This window comes from Rana temporaria, assembly GCF_905171775.1.
Source record: "Rana temporaria chromosome 2 unlocalized genomic scaffold, aRanTem1.1 chr2c, whole genome shotgun sequence".
Classification (NCBI taxonomy): domain Eukaryota; kingdom Metazoa; phylum Chordata; class Amphibia; order Anura; family Ranidae; genus Rana; species Rana temporaria.
This window is the reverse complement of record NW_024404408.1, coordinates 153,961-169,309: the sequence shown is the minus strand read 5'-3', so window position 1 is coordinate 169,309 and position 15,349 is coordinate 153,961. Positions and strand designations below refer to the sequence as shown.

General features: G+C 46.3%; 2 protein-coding genes across 2 annotated transcripts in view; one reads left to right on the top strand and one right to left on the bottom strand.

Annotated features, from left to right (window-relative positions):
* LOC120921548 (zinc finger protein 2 homolog) overlaps positions 1-9,814 on the top strand; it is a 60,803-nt gene extending 50,989 nt beyond the window's left edge. Inside the window, exon 2 of the mRNA XM_040334048.1 lies at positions 8,487-9,814. Within this exon, the coding sequence (XP_040189982.1) occupies positions 8,818-9,630 (813 nt within the window). The 5' untranslated portion in view covers positions 8,487-8,817 and the 3' untranslated portion in view covers positions 9,631-9,814. The remainder of the gene's footprint in view (positions 1-8,486) is intronic.
* The window catches only part of LOC120921543, a 167,361-nt gene that overhangs the window by 73,668 nt on the left and 78,344 nt on the right, over positions 1-15,349 (bottom strand). The window lies entirely within an intron of this gene.

The following is a 15,349-nucleotide window of genomic DNA, read 5'->3' as shown; positions in this document are numbered from 1 at the left end:
TGTTTGTAGTTAGCATGGCCCCGGGATGTCTGTGAGGGGAGGGGTCCTCTTTGTGAATATCCCCTCCCTCCCTGTCCTGTGTTTGTAGTCAGCATGGCCCCAGAATGTCTGTGGGGGAGGGGCCCCTGTGAGGAAGCTCAAGCTGGCTCACAATGTGATTGGAGTCTTCCCAGATCCGTAGTGCAGACACAGAACGTCCCTCACACCTCTCAGCCAGGACAAGGAGCCTCCATCTTCCATCGGGGACACGGAGGAGAACTTTCCCCTGATTGTGGACACTTGTGAGCAGGAGGAAGAGAAGCCGAGAGCTGGGAGAGATTTCCCCCTTCATGTCCAGCTGGGAAGAGTCAGAAGTCACCCGACCATAGAAGCGTCATCAGAGGAGCCAAGAGAGACTATCCGAGAGGACCCCAACCATAGAAGACTCATCAGAGGAGCCAAGAGGGACCATTCGAGAGAACCCCAACCATAGAAGACTCATCAGAGGAGCCAAGAGGGACCATCCGAGAGGACCCCAACCATAGAACACTCATCAGAGGAGCCAAGAGGGACCATCCGAGAGGACCCCGACCATAGAAGACTCATCAGAGGAGCCAAGAGGGACCATCCGAGAGGACCCCGACCATAGAAGACTCATCAGAGGAGCCAAGAGGGACCATCCGAGAGGGCCCCTACCATAAAAGACTCATCCGAGGAGCCAAAAGGGACCATCCGAGAGGGCCCCAATCATAGAAGTCTCATCAGAGGAGCCAAAAGGGACCATCCGAGAGGACCCCAACCATAGAAGACTCATCAGAGGAGCTCCACATCACCCTCCAGACCAGGACATCATCAGCCAGGTATTCATCTCCCACTGACCACTACTACCTTCCTATCCCCCTGGCACCAACCTGCTCCTCTGTCTCTCCAATGCCTCCTGTCTACCCCCATCCTCCTGTCCTCTCACTTTTCCTTGTCCCCTTATTGTTCCTTTCTCACCTCACTGTCCCCCTGTACCCTATCCACTCCACTCCACTCTCCCCCCCGTCCACCTCCATGTCCCCCCATTTCCACTCTTTCTACCCCCTGTCTCCGCATTGCCCTTTCCATCCATTGTTGCGTCTATCAAGCCTACTACCCCTCTGTCCATGTCCACCCCCATGTTACCCCATAGCACACTGTGCATACCTTGTCACCCCCCACTGCCTATTCCACCCCACTGTGTCCCATCTTCCCCTCTACTCCCTTGTCCACCACATTGTTGCCTGTCCACCCACTGCCCCCAGTCATCTCCACTACCCCTTCACCCCCTCTTTCACCACTGAGCACTAGTGCCTCCTCTTGCTCCTCAGCACCTGAGCACCTCTTCCCCCAGCGCTCCTCTATGAGCGCCTTCAGTATGTTCCCTATTGTTCCTACTAATCTATAATTCCCAACATTTCCCCTCCGTGATCAATTTTTGTTTCCCCTCTGATCTCCCCCACATTGACCACAGATAGCAGCCCCCCCTCCACTGTGACCACAGATAGCAGACATCCCCCCTCCACTGTGACCACAGATAGCAGACACCCCCCCTCCACTGTGACCACAGATAGCAGACACCCCCCTCCACTGTGACCACAGATATCAGACACCCCCCCTCCACTGTGACCACAGATAGCAGACACCCCCCCTCCACTGTGACCACAGATAGCAGACACCCCCCTCCACTGTGACCACAGATAGCAGACACCCCCCCTCCACTGTGACCACAGATAGCGGACATCCCCCTCCACTGTGACCACAGATAGCGGACATCCCCCTCCACTGTGACCACAGATAGCGGACATCCCCCTCCACTGTGATCACAGATAGCAGACATCCCCCCCCTCCACTGTAACCACTGATAGCAGACACCCCCCCTCCACTGTGATTACAGATAAAGGGCATTTTTCCTCTCACTGAACACTCACTGCCCCTTCTCCACCATTTGCCCTCCTGTCCCCTCACTGCCCCCTGTCCACCCTGATCCTGCCTTTGGTTCCCATATTTTCTTTCAGAGGAGGAATCGCCATGTAGTGGAAATCGATCGTAAGTCCTGTGTCTGGTGTGGGGGCAGAGGCGGCTCCTTAAATAGGCAAATTAGGCAGTCGCCTAAGGCCTCGCACTCACAGGGAGGCCCGCAGCCGCCTAACTTACCCGATGCATTTCCCCAGTTTTGAGGGACAGGGGACCTTAACGCTGCTGTGCTCAGGCAGCGTTATGAGCCCTGACTCAGGAGCGGGGCCGCCAGCATCCCTAACAACCAGTGAATATCGGTGACACCACCCCTTGTGGTGTCAATGACCCAGCATGCCCTCAGTCAATGATGTCATAAGGGGGCGGGTTCACCGGGTGGCCCTCACCCCTTAGTTATTAAAGAGCAGGATCTGAGGCCTTCCAGATTCTGATAAGCCCCCTGCCGAAGACCCCCACAACCACCAGCCAGGGTTGTGGGGAAGAGGCTCTTGTACTTGAATTATGTTCCCCATCATGGTTGTGAGTGGGCCCCCATGTCAAGTTTTGCCTAAGGTCTCACAAAGCCTAGAGCTGCCTCTATGTGGGGGTGTACATGGGGAGTGGGAAGAGTGAGTAAACGCAAGGATTTTAGCTTGTAGGGGAGCCTGAGGAACCCCAGAAGTGTGTGCTGATTAGGGTTAGACTAGATCTGACTGGCTGATCCCCAACCCTGAGGCCCCGTACAGACGAGTGGACTGTCCGCTGAAAATGGTCCGCCGGACCGTTTTCAGCGGACATGTCCGCTCGGAGATTTCGGTCTGATGGTTGTACACACCATCAAACCAAAATCCACGCGGACAGACAGCGTGGTGACGTGCGCGACCCTGGAAGGTCAATGCTTCCACGCATGCGGCCGATCGGACATATCCGGTGAGTCTGTACAAACGACCGAACATGTCCGACGGACATGGTTCCAGCGGACATGTTTCTTAGCATGCTAAGAAACATTTGTCCGCTGGAAACCTGTCCGATCCGCCGGACATTTGTCCGGTCGGCCGTACAGACAACCAAACATGTCTGCTGAAACTGGTCAGCGGACCAGTTTCAGCAGACATGTTCGGTCGTGTGTACGAGGCCTTAGAGTGCACCAGATTGTATGTAAGATTTGTATCTGCCTGTGTGTGGTCAGCCAGCTAGATATGGGTGGAGTCTCCCTCTAATGGTGATCAGATGTATTGCAGGCTGTGCCGAGTCTATCACAGCTGGTATTACTGGCTAACAATAATCTCCCTCTCCTTCCCTCCTCCACCAAACAAGGTCCTTGCCTCGGTTTTCCTGCTCTCATTGCCCGCCCACCTCTGACATCATCTTCCCAATTTGACAGCTGGGGTTGAGGTTGCAGGCTTGATCTGTCGCCCTTTCCTTACCGCGACTGTGGACGGGGAGTGCCACCCCATTAATGCCACCCATAAGTGCCACCTGTGTGTGTAGATCAAGGGAAACGCTGGCAATGCAATTAAGTCTGCTGCATCTGCACAGTCTAGTGGGAGAGATTGGGAGCTCAGTTGAGTGGAGAATTACAAGGGGAAATTGTAGAGGAAGTGAAGAAGATCATTACAATTTAGAAACTGTTACAAGACTGTTGCCATAGGAGACAGCGGTCCTACTCATGCGGCTGTGGTGTCTAGCTGATGCCTTTCCCTGCATGGCTGTCTGCCTATACAAGTCCCGGAGTCTGACAATACACGGGGGGATTGGGGTAGTGAAACCTCATGGTTGATCAGTGGCTTTACTGCCCCTCAACTGCTACCTACTCTAGCTGCAGAGGCAGCAGCTTGGGGTGTACACATGCCACGGTGGCAATGCCCACTGATGGTGACCCCTTCAATGAATAGGGTTGCTTGTGTGGGGTCCAAAGGGTTTAAAGCAGGTGTTGAGGAGGCAATACAATGACTCTATGCCTGGGCAAATCCCCTCTGAAGAGAAAACATGAATGGCTGTTCAGAGAACATTGCACATGTGAACTAGTCCTTATGGTACTGTAATCATTGTGGTGGTGATCAGGGACACTGTAACTGGTGTGGTGGTGATCAGGGACACAATGACTGGTGTGGTGGTGATCAGGGACACAATGACTGGTTTGGTAGTGATTATTGGTAATAATTGGTGTGGTGGTGATCAGGGACACTGACTGGTGTGGTGGTGATCAGGGACACTGTAACTGGTGTGGTGGTGATCAGGAACACTGGGACTGGAGTGGTAGGGATCAGGGACACTGGGACTGGAGTGGTAGGGATCAGGAACACTGGGACTGGAGTGGTAGGGATCAGGGACACTGGGACTGGTGTGGTGGTGATCAGGGACACTGGGACTGGTGTGGTGGTGATCAGGGACACTGGGACTGGTTTGGTGGTGATCAGGGACACTGGGACTGGTGTTGTGGTAGGGATCAGGGACACAATGACTGGTGTGGTGGTGATCAGGGACACTGGGACTGGTGTTGTGGTAGGGATCAGGGACACAATGACTGGTGTGGTAGTGGTTATTGGTAATATGACTGGTGTGGTGGTGATCAGAGACTCTGTGACTGGTTGTCTTGCATACACACGGTCACACCAAATTCCGACGTACAACACTACAACTAGGGATGAGCTGAACACACCCCCGTTCGGTTTGCACCAGAACTTACGAACACACCAAATGTTCGTGTGAACTTTAGAACCCTGTTAAAGTCTATGGGACTCGAACGTTTGAAATCTAAAGTGCTAATTTTAAAGGCTAATATTCAAGTTACTGTCCTAAAAAGTATTTGGGGACCTGGGTCCTGCCCCAGGGGAGTGTTTGGGGACCCAGGTCCTGCCCCAGGGGACATGCATCAATGCAAAAAAAAGTTTTAAAAACTACCGTTTTTTCAGGAGCAGTGAATTTAATAATGCTTAAAGTGAAGCAATAAAAGTGAAATATTCCTTTAAATTTCATACCTAGGGGGGGGGTGTAAAGTATGCCTGTGAAATAGCGCATGTTTCCCGTACTTAGAACTGTCCCTGCACAAAGTGTCATTTCTGAAAGAAAAAAGTCATTTAAAAATGACTCGCGGCTATAATGAATTGTCGACTCCCGGCAATTCAGAGAAAATTCATTCATAAAAAATAAAGCGCGGGGTCCCCCCAAATTCAATTACCAGGCCCTTCAGGTCTGGTATAGATAGATATTAAGGGGAACCCCGCCGTCAATTTAAAAAAAATGATGTGGGGTTCCCCCCAAATATCAATTCCAGACCCTACGGGTCTGGTGTGGATTTTAAGGGGAACTCCACCCCAAATAAAAAAAATGGTGTAGAGTTCCCCCAAATATCCACACCAGACCCCCTTATCTGAGCATGTAACCTGGCCGGCCGCAGAAAAGAGGGGGGATGAGAGAGCGCCCCCCCCTGAACCGTACCAGGCCACATGCCCTCAACATGGGGAGGATGTCCCCATGTTGATGGGGACAAAAGCCTCATCCCCACAACCCTTGCCCGGTGATTGTGGGGGTCTGCAGGCGGGGGGCTTATCAGAATATGGATGACCCCTTTAACAAAGGGGACCACCAGATCCTTCCCCCCATGTGAATTGGTAATGGGGTACATTGTACCTCTACCATTTCACGAGGGAAGTGTAAATAATTGTAAAAAAAAAAACACACACACACACCGTGGAAAAACATCCTTTATTAAAAAAAATCCAGCGGTGGTAATCCACTCTCGATCCCGGGGGCTCCAACGTTGTCAGTATCCAGCGATGGGTGATCTCCTCTCCACCGGGGTCCAGCGATGAGAAGATCCATCCAGGTCCGGGATTCAGAGCGCAGCATCGCCGGCCACCTGTCTCCACCGGAGACAGCCTGTCGAATGACGCGGCTGGAGCTAGTGACATTTCTTATGTAGGTGAGGCGGGGCCACTCATCATGTGACCCTGCCCCCCTCTGACGCAAGGATAGGATAGGAGGTCAGAGGGATATGGGGTCACGTGATGGGTGGCCCCGCCTCACCTATATAAGAAATTTCTGGGAATTTCGCATTCGTTTTAACAAACAATAACGAATGCGCAGAATCCGAAAGATCCGACATAAAAAATACTTTATTTTCGTTTCGTTGTGACAACAGTTCGATATAGATAGAAGATTCCACATGACGGTGACAATAGTGATCTGTGCGTATCGAATCTGCGGTTGAATGTGCCTAACCTAACTCTATTTAGTCCAAGATTATTCTACATAGAGAGAAAAGATTCGACATTATAGAGATATGAAGATTCAACGAAGCAACTAAAAACATACGATCGCCGCGAGCGGACATTTATGGTCAAATGCTCCGCCCATAGGCTGTAGAAGAATTCTAATGTTGGTTGACTAGTAATAATAATAACTAATAAAAATAATTATTACTAGTCATACAACATTAGAATTCTACTATAGCTTGTGGGCGGAGCATTCGACTGGAAATGTACGATCGCGGCGTCGTACAGTTTAGCTGCTTCGTCGAATCCTCTTATGCCGCGTACACACATTTGGAAATTCTGACAAGAAAGCCGTGGATTTTTTTCCAACGGAATGTTGGCTTAAACTCGTGTTGCGTACACACGGTCACACAAAATTCCGACCATCAAGAACGCGGTGACGTACAAGACGTAAGATGAGCCGAGAAAAATGAAGTTCGAAAGGCAGTGCGGCTCTTCTTGATTCCGAGCATGTGTGGATTTTTGTGCGTTGGAATTGCATACAGACAATCGGAATTCCCGACAAGAACTTTTCTTGTCGGAAAAATTGAGAACTAGCTCTCAAATTTTTATTGATGGAAATTCCGACAGAAAAAGTCAGATGGAGCGTGCACATGGTCGGAATTTCCGTCCAAAAGGTAACATCAAACTTTTCTTGTCGGAAAATCCGATCATGTGTACGCGCCATTACAACATTCGACAGACACCATAAGCTTTCAATTAACAGATTCAACCTTAATTAATTTGGATTTTCGAACGAACGCATTTTTTACGAAACAAAATAAATAAAAACGAATTTCGGAGTAACTAAATAAAAAAATTTTTCGGACGAAAACGAAATTCAGAAACAAAATATTTCAGTGTGCGCATGTCTATTGCAAACAACACATAACCTTCCAAAATGTATTTGATGAAGTGACGGTTCCCCGTCATTTTAATTTTGTATCCGTTTGGTAAATCTTCAATAAATTCTATTGAAAAAAAAAAGACATGGAGATGTACAGATGCCGCTACTCAGTGGACCTGTGTGTCTCCCAGAAGACAGCAGTGGAGGGGGGGGCAGAGAAGGCGCCGGATGTGGCGCAGGTCACTGCAGTGATCTATGCCCAGAAGTGGGAGCAAATACCTGTATTACACAGGTATCTACTCCCTCCTCCCCCTGAAAGGTGCCAAATGTGACACCGGGGGAGGGGAGGATTTCAAAAAGCAGAAGGTCCATTTTTTGGGGGGTGGAACTCTGCTTTAATGCCACGTACACACGATTGGACATTTCAACAAAAAACATTTTTTCCGACGGAATGTTGGCTCAAACTTGTCTTGCATACACATGGTCACACAAATGGTGTCAGAAATTCCGACCGTCAAGAACGCGGTGACGTACAACACTACGATGAGCCGAGAAAAATGAATGATCAATGACTCCAAGCATGCGTAGGATTTTTGTGCGTCAGAATTGGCTACAGATGATCGGAATTTCCGACGAGAACTTTTGTTTTCGAAAAAATTGAGAACCAGCTCTCAAACAGTCGTTGTCGGAAATTCTGACAGCAAATGTCCGATGGAGCATACACACGGTCGGATTTTCTGACAACAAGCTCACATCGAACATTTGTTTCGGAAATTCCGACCGTTTGTAAGGGGCATAAGTCTGCAACTTTTGGATTTTTAGACGACTTGCCTAAAGTACCCACAAATCTGAACGCAAGCACATTGGCCAATCACTATGCAGCACATTTCTCTGAATGAGAACAAAGAATGAGATTCTCACGCTGGAAATTGTAATAAACTTTAAAAAAAAAGTAGCCACTGGGAATAATATAGGGGTTTATTTTACTAAAGGCAGATCCACCTTTCACTACAAGTGCACTTGGAAGTGCAGTCGCTGTAGATCTGAGGGGAACATGCAAGGAAATAACAAAAAAACAGCATTTTTGCTTGCCATGATTGGATGATGGAGATCAGCAGAGCTTCCCCATATTTCATATTTTCCCCTCAGATCTACAGTGACTTGTAGTGCACAGTGGATTTGCCTTAGTAAATCAACCCCATAGTGCCCTAAAATTTGGCAAATTCAAAATAACGTACAGGTACTTTTGGCAGCCAAGCCATTCTGCCAATGTATATATACAGGAGGCGGTCAGCAAGTGGTTAAACGTGTGTGTTATATATATATATACACAATTGCATACATTTAATAATGAATGTAAAAAAAGAAAGCAACTTTATTCCGCCCTTTTTATTTATCAAATTCTGACTTTTATTTTTATTGTACAGGTGGATGTATGAACCAAGTTTTCGGTCATGTTGGACTTTAATACAACAAAGTCACATGGGAAATGAGCCGTATGGATGTCCTAATTGACTGAAAGTCTTTACCACAATTCACTGGAGGATTCACGCAGGACACAAGTCATATCCGTGTTCTAAAAGTCATAAATGTTTTGGATCCTCTTCAACATTGATCCGCCACAAAGGACAACAGGAGAGAAGTAATTTCAGTGTTCTGGAAGTGACAATGACTTTACAGTAAAGTCAAACCCATGTATACATAAAAGGAGTCATTTCAGAAGATATTTCTTGTTTGGAATGTGATAAAGATTTTACAATGGAGGCAAAACGTATCACACACCAGAAGGTTCACACTGGAGAGAAGCCATATCAGTGTTCTGAATGTGACAAAGCTTTTACATCGAAGTCGCATCTTATCATACACCAGAGGGTTCACACTGGAGAGAAGCCATATCAGTGTTCTGAATGTGACAAAACTTTTACATCAACGTCAAACCTTACCACACACCAGAAGATTCACACTGGAGAGAAGCCATATCGGTGTTCTGAATGTGGGAAAGCTTTTACATCAAAGTCAAGCCTTATCGCACACCAGATGATTCACACTGGAGAGAAGTCAATTCAGTGTTCTGAATGTTGCAAAACTTTTACACAGCATTACAACCTCATCAGACACGAGAAGATTCACACTGGAGAGAAGCCATATCAATGTTCTGAATGTGGCAAAGCTTTTACACAGCATTACAACCTCATCAGACACGAGAAGATTCACACTGGAGAGAAGCCATATCAATGTTCTGAATGTGGCAAAGCTTTTATAGGCAAGAGCGATCTTATCATACACCAGAGGATTCACACTGGGGAGAAGCCATATCCTTGTTCTGAATGTAGCAAAGCTTTTACATGCAAGAATGAACTTGCTAAACACCAGAGGATTCACACTGGAGAGAAGTCATTTCAGTGTTCTGAATGTGACAAAGCTTTTACATTGAAGTCAAGCCTCACCCAACACCAGAAGATTCACACTGGAGAGAAGTCATTTCAGTGTTCTGAATGTGGCAAAGCTTTTACATTGAAGGCAAACCTTATCAGACACCAGAAGATTCACACTGGAGAGAAACCATTTTAATGTTTTGAATATGAAAAAATATACAACCTCTAGAAGCTTAAGCTGAGTATAATAGAAAGGGGGTGTACCATTGTCCAATATATAATAAATGGGAAAACTAGGAGATCGGTCCCCAACCGGTCCCCCAAGACAAGGAGAAATGGACTATCTTGGTACTGGCTCATTTATCATAAATTTCAATTTGTATAATAAATAAATAATTGTATTAATACAGATTAATATGGATACATTATAAAATGCATGATAACAATCCATGTAGATCACCAGCATAATAGTCCCCTGAGAGGAAGGATCACATTGGGATAGTTGTTTGCGGATAACATGACTCAACTAGTTTTGCAGCCTGAATATTGCTTCATCAGGAGAATACCTGCAATTTGATTAACAAGCAATCAATGTCATAACATTTACAAAATATACACAGTCTATTAAGTTAAGACAGAGAAAAATACATAGAGGCGAAAAGGAGAGCGATGTTGCTTACCCGCAACCCAGGTCCTATCAGGGCAGAAGCACCACCAGAGGTTCCCCCGCAGCAGCTAGGGGGAGGGACGTGCAAACAATGAACGTATATCTAGATTGGATAATGGTAATATATAGATGGATGTATAAACTACACACATAAGGAAACAGTAGCCAAGAAATAAGTGAAAGAAGAAAAAAGGGAAGGAAGAACAAAATAGGGGGAAAGGGAAATAAAAGGAGAGGGAAGGGAGGAAGAAAGAAGGGGTGTGGGGAAAGTGGTTAGGGAGATGGGAGGGGGGAAATAAGGGGGAAGGTATGGAGAAGGGGGAGTCAAAAAAAGATGTAAATAAAGGAAAAGAGAAGAAAGGGAGGGGGAAAGGAAGAGAAAGGTAAAAGAGGGAGGAGAAAGGGAAGGGAGGGGAAAAAGAGGGGGGCAGGAAAAGGGAAGAAAGGAGAAGGGGGAGATTGAAAGGGAAAGGGAGGAGAAAGAAAAAGAGGAAGGGAGGGGGGTGGGAAAGAGGGAGAAGAAAAAAAACAAAGGAGGAAAAAAAAGGGGTTATGAAAGGTAACTGACCTTAGATGAGGTACAAATAGTACTTGGGTGCGGGGCAGGAGAAGGGGTCTTAGTGCAAAAGCACCAGAAGCCTTGGTATTGCGAGGGGTTAGCAGGGGTGGTGGTCACCACAGGGGAACCACACACAGACACCGGCTAAGGTATCCTATGAGGTAGAGAGATACCAAAATATTGGTCAGAGAGACAAATCAAGCTCCGCATAGTGGAGCAAAGTGGTCGTGTACAAGAAGGGATGCTTACTGATGGTATATTAGCAGAGCACAGGTCACGGAACCCATGTCCACGGCACTCTCAAGCAAGCTAGCTGCTTAACCACTTCAATACCGGCACTTTCACCCCTTAATGCCCGAGACAATTTTAAGTTTTCAGCGCTGTCACATTTTGAATGAGAATTGTGCGGACATGCGACACTGTACTCAAACAACATTTTTATAATTTTCTTCCCACAAATAAAGATTTATTTTGCTGGTATTTGATCACCTCTGTTTTTTTTACTAAACAAACTAAAAAAGACAGAAATCTTTGTTTTTGTTATTACATTTTATTTTCTCCTTCACTGATGGGCACTGATAGGCGGCACTGATGGACACTAATAGATGGCACTGATGGGCAGCATTGATGATGAGGTACTGACAGGTGTTACTAATTGGCACTGTGGTGGGCACGATTTTCTGTCAGAGGCTCCTTACCACGATCAGCGATGACTGACACACAGCACCACCGGCGCGTTATCCTGCTGGACGTTCTATGATATCCAGTCAGGATAACAGAATCACTGCCAGGCCGTCATTCTGCTATAGGCCGGGTGGGAAGTGGTTAAATAATCCCCAAAACAGTGACACAGATAACATCAGCCGTCACCGGCGTATGACATTACCAGGTCAGATCTCCCGCACGTGCCAAGATGTCGCCTGCATGTGTGCTCATCAAGCATCCACAGGGAAGGGATCCAAGCCAAGACGCGAGCAAGTGGGGAGGGCGGTCCCACAGACATCAGGACTCATCCTCCCACCAGGGAGATCACCAAGCCACTGGGGGGAAACTGTGAAGGCGCAAGTGACATCTAGTGGTGTCCTAGAAAATTGAAGGCAGGCAACATGGCTCTGATAACAAAGGACACTAATAACATGGATCTAAATACACAAAAGGTACATGTCAGGATACAAAATTATATATAATGGCAAAAAAAACATGTTTTTATATTTAAGTTTATAATTTTGTATCCCAACATGTACCTTTTCGTGTATTTAGATCTATTTTATTACTGCCCTTTGTTATGTTGCCTGCCTGCAATTTTTTAGGACACCACTAGATGTCACTTGCACGTTTACTGTTCCCCCCTGGCGGCTTGGTGATCTCCCTGGTGGGAGGATGAGTCCTGACATTTGTGGGACCGCCCTCCACACTTGTGCACATTCTTGTTGAGCGCGCATGTGTGCACCCTCTTTACGCGTGCGCTGTTCGAAAGATCTGACCCGGTGACGTCATACGCTGGCAACGGCCAGCGTTATTTGCGGTGCCAGGTTGGTGATTTTTTAAGCAGCTAGCCTGCTTGAGTGCCGTGGGCGTGGGTTCCGGGGCCTGTGCTCTGCTAATATACCATCAGTAAGTATCTCTTCTTGTACACAACCACTTTGCTCCACTATGCGGAGCATGATTTGTCTCTATGACCAATATTTTGGTATCTCTCTACCTCATAGGATACATTAGCCGGTGTCTGTGTGGTTCTCCTGTGGTGACCACCACCCCTGCTAACCCCTCGCAATACCAAGGCACTTTAGTTGGGTTCTGGTGCTTATGTACTAAGACCCCTTCTCCTTCCCCGCACCCAAGTACTATTTGTATCTCATCTAAGGTCAGTTACTTTACATACCCCCTTTTTTTCATCCTTTGTTTTTTCTCCTCCCTCTTTCCCATTCCATTCCTCCCTCCCTTTTTCTTTCTCCTCCATTTTTTACCCTTCACTTCCTTCCCCCCTCCTTTTTTCCTTTTCTCTATTTTCCTTCTTCCTTTCTTTCTTTCTTTCTGGCAGTGGCGTTTTTGAGCAGTAAAAAAAAAAAAACGAGTGGGTTCTGAGAGACGTTTTCAGCTGTAAAAACGCTCTAACGCTGATAAACGCTCAAAAACGTCACTCACCAGCGTTTAACGTTTCTGATCCATTAAAAATAAAAAAAATTATTCACCAAAAAAACGCTAACATAGGATAACGCTATTGCAAAAACGTTGAAAAAAGTAGAAAACCTCACTCCAAAGCTACTGGCGTTTTTCTAACAATATTTTAACGTCCGGTGTGCATGAGGCCTCATAGTCATAGAAGTCTTTGGGAATGGAGCTCACTGCTAATTATGTATTCAGGGGAGGGTTGAAGTCCCCTATCTCCAGACACCCCAAATGGGTACTAGTGGTGTCATGGCGAGGGGATAAACCACCCAGCCTGTAAGCTACTTTCAACAAAACAGCATTGTAATGAAAATTGTGTGAAATGTAACAATGATAACAAGACAAGGCTTAGGTGTGTCATCCTATAGTACTGGCATGTACCAACTTAAGGGGAAAGTGTAACTATTAACGTGGCGTATATGTTCAGTCCGCTGTTTGAGAGTGCGGCGGGCGTAGAAACAAGTGTGTGTTGTCATATTTCTTCCAGGAAAGGGAGAAGCAGGATAGTGAGAACCCCATTTGTTAACCATTATATAAGTATCCACAACAGTGGGGGGTGTTCACTGTTCAGGGCCAGACTGGAAATAAAATCCAGCCCAGGGAAAATTTCCTTACCAGCCCCACAGCATGCAGACCTGTCATCTGCCCACTCCCCTCATTGTGGCCTGCGACTGGTTACTAAGTCGCTTAAGTGGCCCTCGGCCTTCAAAAGGTTGGGCACCCCTGAACTAAGGGTACTGTTTGAAAAATATATAATAATTTTGGCAATATGTAAATTTTTACTATATTAATTCTTCCCATCCGTGAGTATGTTACTTCTTCATATTTATGCAATCATTGAATTACTTTTCGGACTGTTGCATTGTAATTCAGTTCTTGTAATTGGTTTAAATTACTCGGGATGTATATTCCCAAATATTTAATTGTTTCTTGTTGCCATTTAAGCCGAAAGTCTTTTTGCAACAGTAAAGCCTCGTACACGCGATCGGCTATCTGATGGAATCTAATCCGATGGATTTTTTCGTCGGATATCCGATTAAGCTGACTTTCATCAGTCTTGCCTACACACCATCAGTCAAAAATCCAACCGTGCCAAAACGCGGTGACGTAAAACACTACGACGTGGTGAAAAAAATGAAGTTCAATGCTTCCGAGCATGCGTCGACTTGATTCTGAGCATGCATGGATTTTTTTGATTTTTTTGACCGATGGACTTCCACACAGACGATCGTTTTTTTCTATCGTTTTTTTTATCCATAGGAAAAATGTAAAGCAGGTTCTATTTTTTTTCACCGATGGAAAACAAACCGATGGGGCCCACACACGATCGGTTTGTCCGATAAAAACAGTCCATCGGTCTGTTTTCATCGGACAAACCGATCGTGTGTACAGGGCTTAACTGTGTTTTTCCTGTTAGGCCTCGTACAGACGGGCAAACATGTACGATGAAAACGGTCCGCCGGACCGTTTTCAGCGTACATGTCCGCCCGGAGATTTCTGTATGATGGCTGTACACACCATCATACAGAAATCCGCGCGTACTCTATACGCAACAAAAGAGGCCGCGACGATGACGCGGCGACGTGCGCGGCCCTGGCAGTTCAATGCTTCCACGCATGCGTCAAAGTCATTCGACGCATGCGAGGGATGGCGGCCGCTCGGACATGTAAGGTAGGTCTGTACAGACGACCGAACATGTCCGACGGACAAGATTCCAGCAGGCATGTTTCTAAACATGTTTAGAAATATTTGCCCGCTCGAAAAAGGCCGGCGGGCAAATGTACGCTGGAATCCTGTCCGCTCGGCTGTACAGACGACCGAACATGTCTGCTGAAACTGGTCCGCGGACCAGTTTCAGCAGACATGTTCGGTCGTCTGTACGGGGCCTTAGTGATACATTTAACATCTCAGATTTATCATAGTTAACTTTAAAGTTACTTTATTCCCTGAATTGTTTAAATTCTTTTATTAAATGTGGTATTGTCATAATGGGGTTAGTCACATATATTAGTAGGTCATTTGCGTATATACCGATGTTTTATATTCTTTGCCTTTAATAATAATCCCTTGAATATTTGTATTTTCCCTTATTGCTGTTATAAGATGTTCCATTACTATTATATATAATAAGGGGGATAGGGGGCATCCCTGTCGAGTTCCATTTGATATTTCTATATACTCCGATAACATTCCGTTCTTATTTTGGCCCTTGGATTAGAATACAATGCGACAATCCTACTCAGCATTTTAGGGCCCATTCTGGACTAATGCTTCTTCTAAGAACTGCCATCCCACCCTGTTGAGCGCTTTCTCAGCGTCAATAGATAAAAGACATGTTGGAATGGCAGTTCTCTGAGCATATTCTACCAATGTACACGTTTTTATAATCTTATCCCTAGTTTCTCGCCCTTTCGTGAAGCCCGCTTGATCTAAATGTATACGTTCAGGTAAAATGGGTTTTAATCTATTAGAGATAATCTTTGAGTACAGTATTATATCTAAAAGCCGCTCAGTTGTTAT